Genomic DNA, 14,132 nt, shown 5'->3' on the forward strand with positions numbered 1-14,132 from the left:
GGGCCACGGCTGCTGCCCTCTTTGGATGCCTCTTTGGCAAAGGAAGGCAGAGGCACTTGCTCTCCAGCAGCGAAGGTTTGCTGTCTTTGCTTCTCTCTCTCTCTCTCTTGCTGCTTTAGGGCTTTTGCATGCACTTGTTCGCGGCGCTGCAGGGAGCCCTTTCCCTGGCCGAGTGAACTTCTCAGAAGCCGGCGGATGAAAAGAAACAACCTTTTCCAGCAGTTCTTTGTGGTTCTTTGTTGTGGGGTGGGAGGGGGTTGTAGGCGCAAAGGACGAGGCAGCTTTCTGGCGCTCCCTCGCCTGGTGCCTTCGAAGGAGGCTCCTTCGACAGCAGGGCAAGGGGCAGCTGCTTCCTGGGCAGCTGTCGTTCTCCAGACCTCCTTGAGATGCTTCGAGAGCAAAGGTCCTTTGCGAAGTGGCCTCTTTAGCAGGAAGGGTTCTGGGTGCCGGGCGGGAGGAGAGACATCGGAAACTGCGGCCCGTGCAAGTTCAGGGGCCGACAGAAAGAACTCCTGGAGCCTGAAGGTGTCTAGATTTATCTTAACGTTTGCCATTGATCTCTGAAGAATTGCTCTAGCGATGACATCTAAACACTCCTCTGTGGTTCCTGATGCCTTTTTCTGTACCAGACCCTCTCGTGCATGAAAGCTCTTCTTCTCTCCACCCCTGAACTGATGTTTTTCCCCCTCCCCAGAAAAAAACGTGAGCATTTTATAAAGCTGACGGAGAAGTTTTAGCACCAGAACACGCTGTTTTGAGTGGCATTGTTCTAATTAATGTAGATTAGCATTTGCTCACCTTTTTGATGCTCCCTTTTCAGGTTGGATTTCTGCTCTTTTTTTAATTGGAAGCTAGAGTCTCCCGGCCACCCTTTTCCGATGAAATATAGCTAGTCTGGTGAGTTCCATCAAAAGGGAGGCTGACATATGTGACTCTCAAAACGGCTTTTGCTCTGTTCCCTAAAGATGGATGGAGTGCCTCTGCCCAGGCTGAGTGGCAGAGGCCATGATCCAGGCCCTTTAGGGTGGAGTGGGGAGTCTGTGCTCTCCTCCTGGCTGATTGCTTGGATAAGGGGCAGCAGCCTTCTCCCTCCCTGATATTACGGGGGGGGGGGGTCCACAGCCATGTCTCTCTCTCCTCCCCCCTCCCCTTCAGCTGGGCTAACAGAAGTTTTGGGAAAGGAATGAATCTGGGGAAACAGCCACTATGACACCTGGGGAGTCCAGGGCACCAAGGTGGTTTCCAAATTTGACCCAAGTTTTATATGTTTGTTACCTGATTTAGGGCACAGATGCCCCTTCAAGCCTGTGCGCAAAAATAAAAATAAAATAAATAAAATAAAAGGTTGCCATTTGAAAAACATAATGCACACTCCTCAGAAATGTAAAAGCATTAATAAAGGCAGCAGCAATTAATATAAAGCAGAATGTAATAATTTCTTGAAATGAGGTTGCTCTTATTTCCTGGAAAGAGTCTCGTAAGTGACTTCACCCTTAGGCTGTGTTTTTGTGGGGTGCATGTGTCTGTGCATTGCACAGATATAGAACCCCCCAACGTATGAGATGCAGAATGGCCTTGGGGCTCTGTCTGGGGGCTCTGCTGACCCACTGCCTGTTTCCGTGCCCCATAGCGATTGGCAGGGCAGCCAATGCCTAGATGACCCCTGGGCTCCCTCCTGACTCGGCAGTGATTCTGCAAGTGAGGCAGGCAAGTGTTTGATGGCACAACAGGTGCTAGGACATTGGCCGGTCAAGGGACACGCTCCCCCCAGGCTCCCCTTTCAAAGGGGTGGGGGCAACTTCCGCGCAGCAAGTGGGACGTTTATTTGGATGGGGCAAGCAGACGGGAACTCCTTCAGGTGTGTGGGCCTGAGCTGCCTGCTCACGTAAGCACCTCCGTCTCCTAGGCAAGCGCAGGGTTGAATCCAGCCTGGGTGCCTGATGCCTCCCGAGTGGGTGGAGACTTGGCAATGGAGACTGGTGGAGGGGCAGGCTCTGGTGGTATGGGAGGGGCCCCCATGGCTGGAGGCAAGGCTGGCACTGAGCACCTCAGACAGTAGGAAGGACCAGGGAGGGATGACATGGCAGCAACCCACTGGGTCCCTCCCTTGGCTTGGATTCCTTGCCCACTGTGACCCCTTCACAGAGCTGGAAGAGAACCCCCAGGGGTCATCTAGTCCAACCCCGCAATGCAGGTGCTCAGCCTGGGAGTCATTTTGGACTCACAGCTGTCCATGGAGGCGCAGGTCAATTCTGTGTCCAGGGCGGCTGTCTACCAGCTCCATCTGGTACGCAGGATGAGACCCTCCCTGCCTGCGGACTGTCTGGCCAGAGTGGTGCATGCTCTGGTTATCTCCTGCTTGGACTACCGCAATGCGCTCTACGTGGGGCTACCTTTGAAGGTGACCAGGAAACTACAACTAATCCACAATGCGGCAGCCAGACTGGGGACTGGGACCACATAACACCGGTCTTGAAAGACCTACATTGTCTCCCAGTACGTTTCCGAGCACAAGACAAAGTGTTGGTGCTGACCTTGAAAGCCCTAAATGGCCTCGGTCCTGTATACCTGAAGGAGCGTCCCCACCCCCATCGTTCTGCCCGGACACTGAGGTCCAGCTCCAAGGGCCTTCTGGCAGTTCACTCCCTGCGAGAAGCCAAGTTACAGGGAATCAGGTAGAGGGCCTTCTCAGTGGTGGCGCCCGCCCTGTGGAAAGCCTCCCATCAGATGTCAAGGAAATAAACAACTATCTGACTTTTAGAAGACATCTGAAGGCAGCCTTGTTTAGGGAAGCTTTTAACGTTTGATGTTTTATTGTGTTCTTAATGTTCTGTTGGGATCTGCCCAGAGTGGCTGGGGAAACCCAGCCAGATGTGTGGGGTATAAACTATTGTTGATATTGTTATTTTTAACATTTCTCAAGGCCCGCATACAGCCTCCCATAACCTGCTGGGTCCCTCTGCAGGGCCACCAACCAGCAGCTCCTCAAGCTCCTCCTCCCAGCCCTCATGCAGATCCGACCACCCTGTCCAGGGCTTCTTCTCAGGGATCATGACTCGAACCCATTGCCCCTGTTGCCACCTGGAGGGGCGCTCTTGCGCTACAGTGCAAGGACCATTTGCGATATCAGGGTTTGAGCAGGAAAGCCACGTGACTTGCTGTGATGGAGAATGAAGCAGTCTGTTCACCCTGAGTGGCTTGGTGCCATCGTGAGTGCAGAGCAGAGAGGCGAATTGTTGCTTCCTGGCACCGGGCACTCTCCTGGTCCTGCAGCCAAGGGTTGCATTAGCCTGCATGCGCCTGTTCTGCTCCTGTTTGCAAGTGCACCCACTTTTGATCTGTTCCCGCCTCCCCTCCCTGGAACAGCGTGCTCAGTTTTGCCTCTGCCGCCAGAGCTTTCTGTATAATTCACGCCCCGACTAATTCAGGAGGGAAATGCCACCGCGTGCTTTGAGACTGTGGCAACGGGAGGCGCAGAAAGCCTCTGTCATCTTGCCATCTTCTTGCCTGGTGCTGTTCTGGCCCAGTGAGCAGAGCCACCGGCGGTGAGGGATCCGGCCCAGTTTTGTCCTGTGGAGTCTTTGGGTGTCTCTGACATCTCTGCAAAGAGCAAAAGGAAGTTGCCTCTGGAAACGCAAAAGTGCTGTTTGCCTCCTCTCATCCTTTGAGACAGAAATGAGGTCAGGAGGAGTGCTGCCACCACTGAGCTGGGCAAGGGAAGCTGAAACGGGAGGAAAAAGAAAAAAACTGGTTTTCCCTCCCCTCCCCACCAAAATTTGCTGCCTCCGGGTTACTAAAAACTGCCCTGAGTGCAGTGTTCCATGGGCTTTCTTTTCTCTAATCTCTTTCTCTCTCCTCCTTTTCATTTTCTTTTTTTTTGTGTTAGAAATATCCAGCACCAATTTCTAACCTCTTGGCAGCAGTGTCATCCAACACTGGGTTCTGTGTGTGGGCACCTTCGCTGCCATACCAGGGCAAACTTGAAGTAGGCTTGATAATCTGGACGGACAGACGGAGCCGTCGCTCAGAGGCCTGGCTGCTCTTCTGTTCTCTTCTCAAGGCTGCTGCTGGCTGAGGGGTCCTGCTGTTCAGCTCAGTCAAGCAGCCAGTTGCACTCTCATCGAATCATAGAACTGTAGAGCTGGAAGGGACCCCAAGGGTCATTTAGTCCAACCCCCTAAAATGCAGGAATCTCAACTAAAACATTCGTGACAGATGGCCATCCAACCTCTGCTTTAAAAAGTCCAAGGAAAGAATCTTTGACGGTGTGCTGGGCCCGGGGGTAACCCGTGAAACGCAGTCCAGGTCCGGTCCAGAATCCAAAGGTTCTGCTGAGAGACAGTCCGAGGAAAAAATCCTTAAATAAGAGACACGGGGGAATGATTAATGGACTTCAATGTCTGTACACTAATGCGCAAAGCATGGGAAATAAACAAGATGAGCTTGAGCTCTTGGTACAGCAAACTAAATATGACATAATAGGCATCACTGAAACCTGGTGGGATAAGTCCTACGATTGGAATGTAATAATGGGGGGATACAATCTATTTCAGAGAAACAGACCAGACAAGAAAGGAGGAGGAGTGGCGTTATATGTCAGGGATGTGTATACCTGTGAAGAGATCCAAGATTTAGAACCTCAAAGCCAATGTGAGAGCATTTGGGTCAAAATTAAGGGAGAGAAGAATAACAGAGACCTCATTGTGGGAGTTTACTATAGATCCCCAAGCCAAACGGAGGACATAGATGATGCCTTCCTGGAACAGATGGCCAAGCATGCAAAAGGAAGGGAGATAGTAGTAATGGGGGACTTCAATTACCCGGATATTTGTTGGACGTCAAACTCAGCCAAGAGCATAAGGTCAAACAGATTCCTCACTGGCCTTGCAGACAACTTCATTGTCCAGAAAGTGGGAGAAGCAACAAGAGGAACAGCCATTTTAGATCTGGTCCTAACCAATGTTGATGACCTGGTTAGTGGGGTAGAAGTGGAAGGATCATTAGGCGCGAGTGATCATGCTCTTCTGAAGTTTACTATACAGCGGAAAGGAGCAGCCAAGCATACTAGGACTCAATTTCTTGACTTTAAGAAAGCCGACTTCATAAAACTTAGGGAAGTGCTGGGTGAGATCCCATGGACAGCAATACTAAAAGGAAAGGGAGTTCATGATGGCTGGGAGTTTGTTAAGAGGGAGATAGTAAAAGCACAACGTCAGGCAATACCAATGAGACGGAAACATGGAAGGTGCCTAAAGAAGCCAGGGTGGCTATCTAAAGAACTTTTAACTGAATTAAGATTAAAAAAGGATGTGTACAAAAAATGGAAAAGGGGGGAAACCACCAAAGAGGAATTCAAACAAATAGCCAGCACGTGTAGACACAAAGTCAGAAAAGCTAAAGCACAGAATGAACTCAGGCTTGCTAGAGAGGTTAAAAGCAACAAAAAAGGCTTTTATGGGTATGTTCGTAGCAAAAGGAAGAACAAAGAAACAGTGGGGTCACTCAGAGGAGAAGATGGTGAAATGCAAACAGGGGACACAGAAAGGGCTGAACTCCTCAATGCCTTCTTTGCCTCAGTCTTCTCCGATAAAGAAAACAATGCCCGACCTGAAGAATTTGGAGCAAATGATTCAGCAAAGGAAACACAGCCCAGAATAACTAAGGAGACAGTACAAGAATATTTGGCTAGTTTAGATGTATTCAAGTCTCCAGGGCCAGATGAACTGCATCCAAGAGTATTAAAAGAACTGGCAGATGTGATCTCAGAACCACTGGCAGTCATCTTCGAGAAATCCTGGAGAACAGGCGAAGTCCCGGCAGACTGGAGGAGGGCAAATGTTGTCCCTATTTTCAAAAAGGGGAAAAGAGAGGACCCAAATAATTACCGCCCAGTCAGTCTGACATCAATAGCAGGGAAGATTCTGGAGCAGATCATTAAGCAAACAGTCTGTGAGCACCTAGAAAGGAATGCTGTGATCACCAATAGTCAGCATGGATTTCTGAAAAATAAGTCATGTCAGACTAACCTGATCTCATTTTTTGACAGAATTACAAGCCTGGTAGATGAAGGGAACTCAGTGGATATAGCCTACCTTGATTTCAGTAAGGCATTTGACAAGGTGCCCCATGATATTCTTGTAAAGAAGCTGGTAAAATGCGGTCTTGACTCTGCTACCACTCAGTGGATTTGTAACTGGCTGACTGACCGAACCCAAAGGGTGCTCATCAATGGTTCCTCTTCATCCTGGAGAAGAGTGACTAGTGGGGTGCCACAGGGTTCTGTCTTGGGCCCGGTCTTATTTAACATCTTTATCAACGACTTGGATGATGGACTCAAGGGCATCCTGATCAAATTTGCAGATGACACCAAACTGGGAGGGGTGGCTAACACCCCAGAGGACAGGATCACACTTCAAAACGACCTTGACAGATTAGAGAACTGGGCCAAAACAAACAAGATGAATTTTAACAGGGAGAAATGTAAAGTATTGCACTTGGGCAAAAAAAATGAGAGGCACAAATACAAGATGGGTGACACCTGGCTTGAGAGCAGTACATGTGAAAAGGATCTAGGAGTCTTGGTTGACCACAAACTTGACATGAGCCAACAGTGTGACGCGGCAGCTAAAAAAGCCAATGCAATTCTGGGCTGCATCAATAGGAGTATAGCATCTAGATCAAGGGAAGTAATAGTGCCACTGTATTCTGCTCTGGTCAGACCACACCTGGAGTACTGTGTCCAGTTCTGGGCACCACAATTCAAGAAGGACACTGACAAACTGGAACGTGTCCAGAGGAGGGCAACCAAAATGGTCAAAGGCCTGGAAACGATGCCTTATGAGGAACGGCTAAGGGAGCTGGGCATGTTTAGCCTGGAGAAGAGGAGGTTAAGGGGTGATATGATAGCCATGTTCAAATATATAAAAGGATGTCACATAGAGGAGGGAGAAAGGTTGTTTTCTGCTGCTCCAGAGAAGCGGACACGGAGCAATGGATCCAAACTACAAGAAAGAAGATTCCACCTAAACATTAGGAAGAACTTCCTGACAGTAAGAGCTGTTCGACAGTGGAATTTGCTGCCAAGGAGTGTGGTGGAGTCTCCTACTTTGGAGGTCTTTAAGCAGAGGCTTGACAACCATATGTCAGGAGTGCTCTGATGGTGTTTCCTGCTTGGCAGGGGGTTGGACTCGATGGCCCTTGTGGTCTCTTCCAACTCTATGATTCTATGATTCTATGATTCTATGACAGGCCAAGGCAGGAATCCGGGCAAGGGCAGGCACAGGATGACAGGCAGGTTCTGGCAAACATTGCTCCCACAAACTGGGGCGGGGTCTGACAGCCTTTTATCTTTGTTGGGGTAGCAGCCGGTCCTGATCCCCCGGCGACTCACCTCCCTGTTTTGCCCAAAGGCGAGCACTCCTCCTGCGAGTACTCAGGTCTCTCCTTCTCTCAGACCTCAGTCTCTGCAGCTCGGGAGACGTTGGTGGGTTACTAGACCCAGGGGCCGCCTCAGCCTCCCCTGACCCAACCGGTAGTGGAGCAGCTGTAAGTGATGGCCCAGCTGGAGGCAACGAGGGAATCCCCGCATCTGGAGCCAGGGCAGGATCAGGCCCCTGACTCGGCCCAGCTGGTGTTTGCTGCAGGGGAACCTGTGCAGACTGGGGCTCTTCAGGATCAGGCCCCAGACTTGATTCAGATGATGCCTGAGGCAAAGGATCCGGTGCAGACTGAGACTCCTCCGGTTCCGAGTTTGAGTCCCAGGCCATCGCAGACAGATTAGTCTTTGTACCCTTCCATGGGGCAGAGGCAGGGGCTTAGTGATAAGTGTGTGACACAGCCCCCTTTTGACTATGTTTTCATTTTTATAGGCCCCCGTACCAACTGGAGCAAGGAAATAATTCCTCCACACACCCACACCCATCCTTCCCTACACCACAGCAGCATTATTTTGCTACAAATTGGAAATTGAAGGCAGCAGAGTACAAAAGCACATTGCCCCCCTCCCTGTTTTTTTTTTTTTTTAATTCTGCTGCCCTTAGTGCAGTTGCTTCATCAAGAGATGTGGGACAGCGAGAGGGTCTAGCCTGCGGAAGAAGGGCTTTCTCCCTGCTGCCTGGGATTCTTGCAGACCTTGGGGACCACTGGGGTGGGGGAAGAGAAGGATGTTGTTTGACAAGCACACAGAGTGCAACGAGATTGAGTGTTTGGGGTGGTGGGGAGGTTCGGTTAATTTCATAGTGTTGCAGGAATTTATGCATAGGTTGGGGGGGGTTGCCCCTCCAGCAGATATCCTGCACATGCAGCCCACTACCAAAATCAGCACAATCACTTTTGTGATTTGTCCCCACAAAACACTTCCTCACAGTTTCTTCCTATCTATTCAAAGGGCCTCTGCTGCACGATACCAAATGTAAGAATTCACTGATCAATGTGTCTATGTACTGGCTCACGGGGAAACTTCAGAAATTCCTATAGACATGTGAGCTCAGCTGCTCAGCAGCCCCTCTGCCTGAGTGATAATCCCTGGCCTCCTGACACCTGAGTGCCAGACAGGTAGCCATTCCAGAAATAACAAACCCAGATGAAGACAAAAGGGAGTGATGAACTTGGCTGGGAAACAGAGAAATGTAAATATCTTTTTTGTTACACTTGTTGTTGTTTTTTAAATGATATTTATTAAAGTTTCAGAAAAGGTTACAAAAAAAGAAAAAGAAAAATAAATAAAATACAAAATACAGAAAAATAAAAACACTTAAAAACAAATCAATCTTTCCATGTCTTGTCTTTCATTTACTTGTTTCCCTGACCTCCTCACACCTCCCTTTTTTGTATTCCAGTTCAGTTAGTTAATTCAGCAAATCCTTTCCCTCTTTGTTTTTATCCTAATCCTTTAACTTAATATATTGTAACTTTAGATTCTCACCTGTTAACAAACCATTTTTACATACTCCTTTGTAACAGTGCTGCTAAAACCACTTAACTTCATTCTGACATCATTCTAACATTCATTAATTTTGCAGTATTTCTGTAAATAGTCTTTAAATTTCTTCCAATCTTCTTCCACCGACTCTTCTCCCTGGCCTCGGATTCTGCCAGTCATTTCCGCCAGTTCCATGTAGTCCATCACCTTCATCTGCCATTCTTCCCGGGTGGGTAGATCTTGTGTCTTCCAATACTTCGCGATGAGTATTCTTGCTGCTGTTGTGGCATACATAAAGAAAGTTCTATCCTTCTTTGGCACCAATTGGCCGACCACGCCCAGGAGAAAGGCCTCTGGTTTCATCTTTTTTGTTCCACTTGATGGGTGTTTGATGGAGGGCCAGGGGAACCATGGGGCAGGGTCCAGGATGCTCAGATTACTGCCACCAGACCTCCCCTTTCATGGTGTAACCATGATGTCATATCTGGTGTCCTTGGTTTTTGTCCAAGGGAGCCCTCAGATTTCTCTGTTAACAGTTGTACATAGGTTGTACATTGACAATAAAAGTATTATTATTATTATTATTATTATTATTATTATTATTATTATTATTATTTCAAGCTTTGCTGGGTGACAGCTTGAGGCAGCTGCAGACAAGCAGGTTTCTGGTTGCCTATTGAATGTTCTGAGCCTTGTGTGTTTGGTGGAAACCACAGGATGGAAGAAGGATGCTCTTATGCTGCTCAGGTCCCGCTTGCAAACTTTTCATGGATGCAACTGGTTGGCCTCTGTGAGAAGAGAGTGCTGGACTAGGTGGGTCTTTGGCCTGATCCAGCAGCCTCTTCGGATGTCCTTACTCCAGTCCCAGAAGGGCAAGTGAACTTCTGCACCTGGCTACTCACTCTGCAAACAGCTGTGCTTCCCTCTCTCCCTTGCACAAGGTAGCGACTGGCCTGTGAAACTTCGAGAGGAACTGGACTGAACAGGAGGAATTTGCTGAGTTGCCTAACAGAGGGAGCAGAGAGAGGCTTGGTCTGCTGACGGCAGGGATTTTGTCGTTGCTTTTTGGTAGTATGCAGCTGGACCCAAACTGTGGAATCGGGAAAAGAATTGTGCAGCTGGGAAGCTGATAATATGCAGCTGGTAAAATGCAGGACAGGACTTGGCATGTGTGTTTGTTGAGCACTTGAATGACTGGCACTGCCAGGGACAGCTTGCACACAAATTATAGCAAGGTAGAAGGCACTCGGTTGTATTCTCGTCATTTCACAGTTGGCTTTTGTTTGTTTGCGAGCTGCCTCCAAGCTGCTGAAATGAAAGGCGGTTGTAACAGATACCATATTTTTTGCTCTTTAAGACGCACCAGACCATAAGACGCACCTAGTTATTGGAAGAGGAAAACAAGAAAAAAATATATTCCGAATCCCAGAAGCCAGGACAGCAAGCGGGATCGCTGCGCAGCAATCCCGCTTGCTGTCCTGGCTTATGGGATAGCCGCGCACAGCCTCTCCCGGGCAAAGGGAACCTTCATCCCCTGCCCAGGAGAGGCTGTGCGTGGCTAAGGCCAAGGGCAGCCCTTCTCCCTCCTTAGGGAAAAGCCACGAAGAGCCGCACACACGCTCCACGCGGCTCTTTAAAGGGAGTGCTGAACAGAGCCTCCCGCCTGCATTCGCGCCATAAGAAGCACACACATTCTCCCTTACTTTTTAGGAGGGGGAAAGTGCGTCTTATGGAGCGAAAAATACGGTAGATTGATGAAGATGTCGCCCCAGTGTGTGGCATCTGTGGAAAAGGCGAGCGCCATACAAAGGATCATTAGGAAAGGAATTGAAAATTGGACTGCCAACATCACCCTGCCGTTATACCAGTCTATGATTCAGCCACACTTAGTCTATGATTCAGCTCACCTCCCAAAGGAGATTGTAGAGTTGGAAAAGGTTCGGAAAAGGCCCACCGAGATGACCCAGGGGAGACAGCAGCTCCCCTGTCAGGAAAAGTTGCAGCGCCTGGGACTTCTTAGGTTAGAGAAAAGGGGAGTCAGAGGCAACATGACAGAAGTTTATAACACTGTGAAGAATTTTATAATTGAAGAAGAATGGACTACTTAAAAAAAATGTTATAGTCAAATGAAATCGCAGGCAGGATTTGAGCCAGAAGCGGAAAATGGTAAAATGTTGGTAAATAGAGAAACTTTTTTCTGACAGATGCAGTAGAAAAGATTTGAGTACAAACACTGCGGAGGTGGGAGTGGGAAGTCAGTTTATGAAACAATGCAATTATTTGAAATGAGGATCATTGTGAAAATGTTTGGAAAATCTAATAAAAAATTATACCACAAAAAAGGAAGTGGGGGGGGGGCAGAGTCTCCAGCCAGCTGCTGCCCCCGAAGAGTCCGTGGTTGGTTTTCCTCCAGCCCTGCACCACCTCTTGGTCTTTGGCCATAACCCACCATAAAACCTTTCTGTTTCAGCCCTTCACGGCCCCTCGCGAACATGAATGATGCCATGGTGACCCACATGTCCTCCGGAGCCCCGACTCCAACGAAAAGGTAGGGATGTGCACTCTGTGAGGGGTGGGAGATGGGGGGCTCCTCTGAGGGCACTGCAGAGAGAAGGTGGCTGATGAAGGAGCAGAGATGCAGCTCCTGCTCTGAGCGTTCTGGATATTGCTAAAACCAGGTTTGATTCCTGGTGGTGTCTCATGCTTGAGGTTTCCCCCCACAGTGCATTTGATCCATTTCTCTCCACCTGGAGGAGGCACTGGGGTTCCCTGCCAGCTGGGACCAGCCCTTCTCTCTCTCCCCACCCAAAACACCACCCTTCAGGTCTGAATTCCTTCCCCCACCCCCATGACCCGCTGTGCAGAACCTGAAATAAGTTCATTTCCCAAACGTCAGGAGGCAACTGAGGAGGATAAAACCACAACTGATGGCTGGAGAGATCTGATTTGGCGTTCCCCATTGACTCTCTGAAGAGCTTCCCTTCTTTCTTAGGCAAAGATGAATTTGAGTCTTCTTTTTAAGTTCCTTTCGCTTGTTTTTTAATCATTAGTTTTCTCTCCTTTTTGTCTCATGCATGTAAAGGCTACGTTTGTTTTGATCTTGTCCCTTAAGTGAGTTTAATGTAGTCATAGCTCGGGTTGAAGTAGCTTCAGGATGAGTATTTTCGGGTCGGGTCCTGCGGCAACCCAGAAGTAACTGAGTGCATTACTTCTGGGTTTTGCCGCTCGCGCATGCGCAGACGCTCAAAATGACGTCACACGCATGCGCGGAAGCGGCGAATCGCGACACGTGCAGATGCACGTTGCGTTCGCTTCAGGATGCGAACGGGCCTCCAGAATGGATCCCGTTCGCATCCAGAGGTACCAGAGGTACTAATTATAATTGTAGAAGGATTATCCTGACTGGGATGAGCGGTGCTTGTCTCTTACCTGGCCCAGGGAGCTACCTTAGACTAAGCAGGGACCATTCTCCCATTGGGTTTGAGCTGGCTTTGAAGACTTCTTAAGGGCACAGTGGAAAGGAAAAGAAAGAGGGGAACCTACTGACCAGGCAACGCTCTCGAGTGGGCATTATCTGGAGCTCTAGGAAGGGGCTGGCTCTGGGAGTAACATCTCCATCTTCCACTGCTCCAGCTTCTCCGTGCCTGGAGGAGGCGGCAGAGTCAGGAAGAGAAGGCGCAGGAGCAGCTGCAATTGGGCAACATCAGAGAGGGCACAAGCCTGGCAGGACCAAGCCAGAACTGGCCCTAAGCTAAGGCACACATCGTTTGGCGCTCTCAGAGGGCTCGCACGTGGCTGAAGGCTGCTCTCCTCTCCTCTGGTTTCCAGCATCGCTGCCAAGCCTAGCCACTATCGCTAGTAGCCATGAGGAACCATTACCCTCCATGAATTTGCCCCATCCTCTTTCAAAGCCACCCAGTCGGGGTCAGAGGAAGCGAGAGGCACCTGTCCCTGCCAGAGCGGCTCTTGCTAAGCAGCTATGCCTTCAGCAGTCCTCCACCGACTTGCCCTGCCTGTGCCATGTTCTCACATCAGTTTTGCAGTTTTCACCTCCAGGGTTGAGGAACGAGAATGTTCTGTAAGAAGCACACACTTGAACATTCAAGCAGCTCCTGAGCTCTCTGTTTCGTGTAGGTTTCCTGCTGTCTCTTTCAGGATTCAGGTGGAGGAATGTGTTGGTGGAGCAAGTTTCTTCTCCTTCTTCCTCTCTCCCGCGTGTTCCTCTGCAGCTGCCCCCTTCCCATATATCACAGGCTGCTTTTCTGACATTTCCAGACAAGAGGGTCCGGATTCTCCTTGCCTCCTCTGCCCAATTGCACATTTTATTAGAAGCCTTGAAGCTCTGATGCCCACATGCCTCTGTCTCTTTTGATCTGGGCCAGAGGGAGGCCTGCTGAGATATGCCGCCTTGTGAGCAAAGCACAGCCTCCTTCCACAGACGCAACCTGAGTTGGGGTGGAGCTGGAGCCCACGGCCTCGTAAACGGGAGTCTAGCCAGACCATAACGCATCCAGCAGCTCGCTTTGTGTTTGCTCTGCCCGTAAAGTGATGTCACGGTGAGTGTTACAAGCCCTGGTTACGACCGTGTTGCTCCAGAGTGGGGGGCACAAAGACAGGTCATGGCCTTTTCTACTCCAGGACCAGAAAACCGGTAGCGGAGCCTCGGGCATCCTGCTCTGTCTTACGAGAGAGGGAGAAACCATTTGGGCAAGGAGACTTAAAACAGTCTTGAGAAATGTAACACATGAAGATCAGACAGGATTTCTACCCACAAGGCAACTGAGGGATAATGTGAGACCAGTGCTGAATGTTACTGGATATTTTGAAAAGTGTGGAGATAAACAGATAGCAGTGAGTTTCTTTAGATGCTGAAAAAGCCTTTGAACTGCCTTTCTCACAATCTGACCCACGAGTTCTAGTCTTATGAAAGAGGGAGAAACACTCTTTCCATTTTCTCAATGCCATTCACAATTTTATTTACCTCTGCAATGCCCCCCCCCCCTTACTCACCTTTTCTCTCTCCCCAAGAGCTCGCAAAGTTGTAACTTTTCCTCATGGGGCGGATGCTTCATTTCGCTTGGTCATTTTGGTTTTCCCTTTCTGAACCTTTAATTCAAGCCTCTTCGCTTGGGGGGACACCGGCTTTTGGGAGCTTGTTCCTCTGCCACCCTGAAGTTCATCAGGGGGGGGGGAGTCATTGGCTTGCATTGCT

The 14,132-nt window shown here is 49.3% G+C and overlaps 1 protein-coding gene across 6 annotated transcripts in view; it reads left to right on the top strand.

Moving 5' to 3' along the window:
- The window catches only part of DTNB (dystrobrevin beta), a 103,380-nt gene that overhangs the window by 52,394 nt on the left and 36,854 nt on the right, over positions 1–14,132 (top strand). For all 6 annotated transcript variants that reach the window (XM_081188608.1, XM_081188607.1, XM_081188610.1 and 3 more), the window contains exon 10: positions 11,391–11,468. In XM_081188608.1, the coding sequence (XP_081044734.1) occupies positions 11,391–11,468 (78 nt within the window). The remainder of the gene's footprint in view (positions 1–11,390; positions 11,469–14,132) is intronic.

Source organism: Podarcis bocagei (assembly GCF_964188305.1).
Source record: "Podarcis bocagei genome assembly, chromosome: 3".
Lineage (NCBI taxonomy): Eukaryota > Metazoa > Chordata > Lepidosauria > Squamata > Lacertidae > Podarcis > Podarcis bocagei.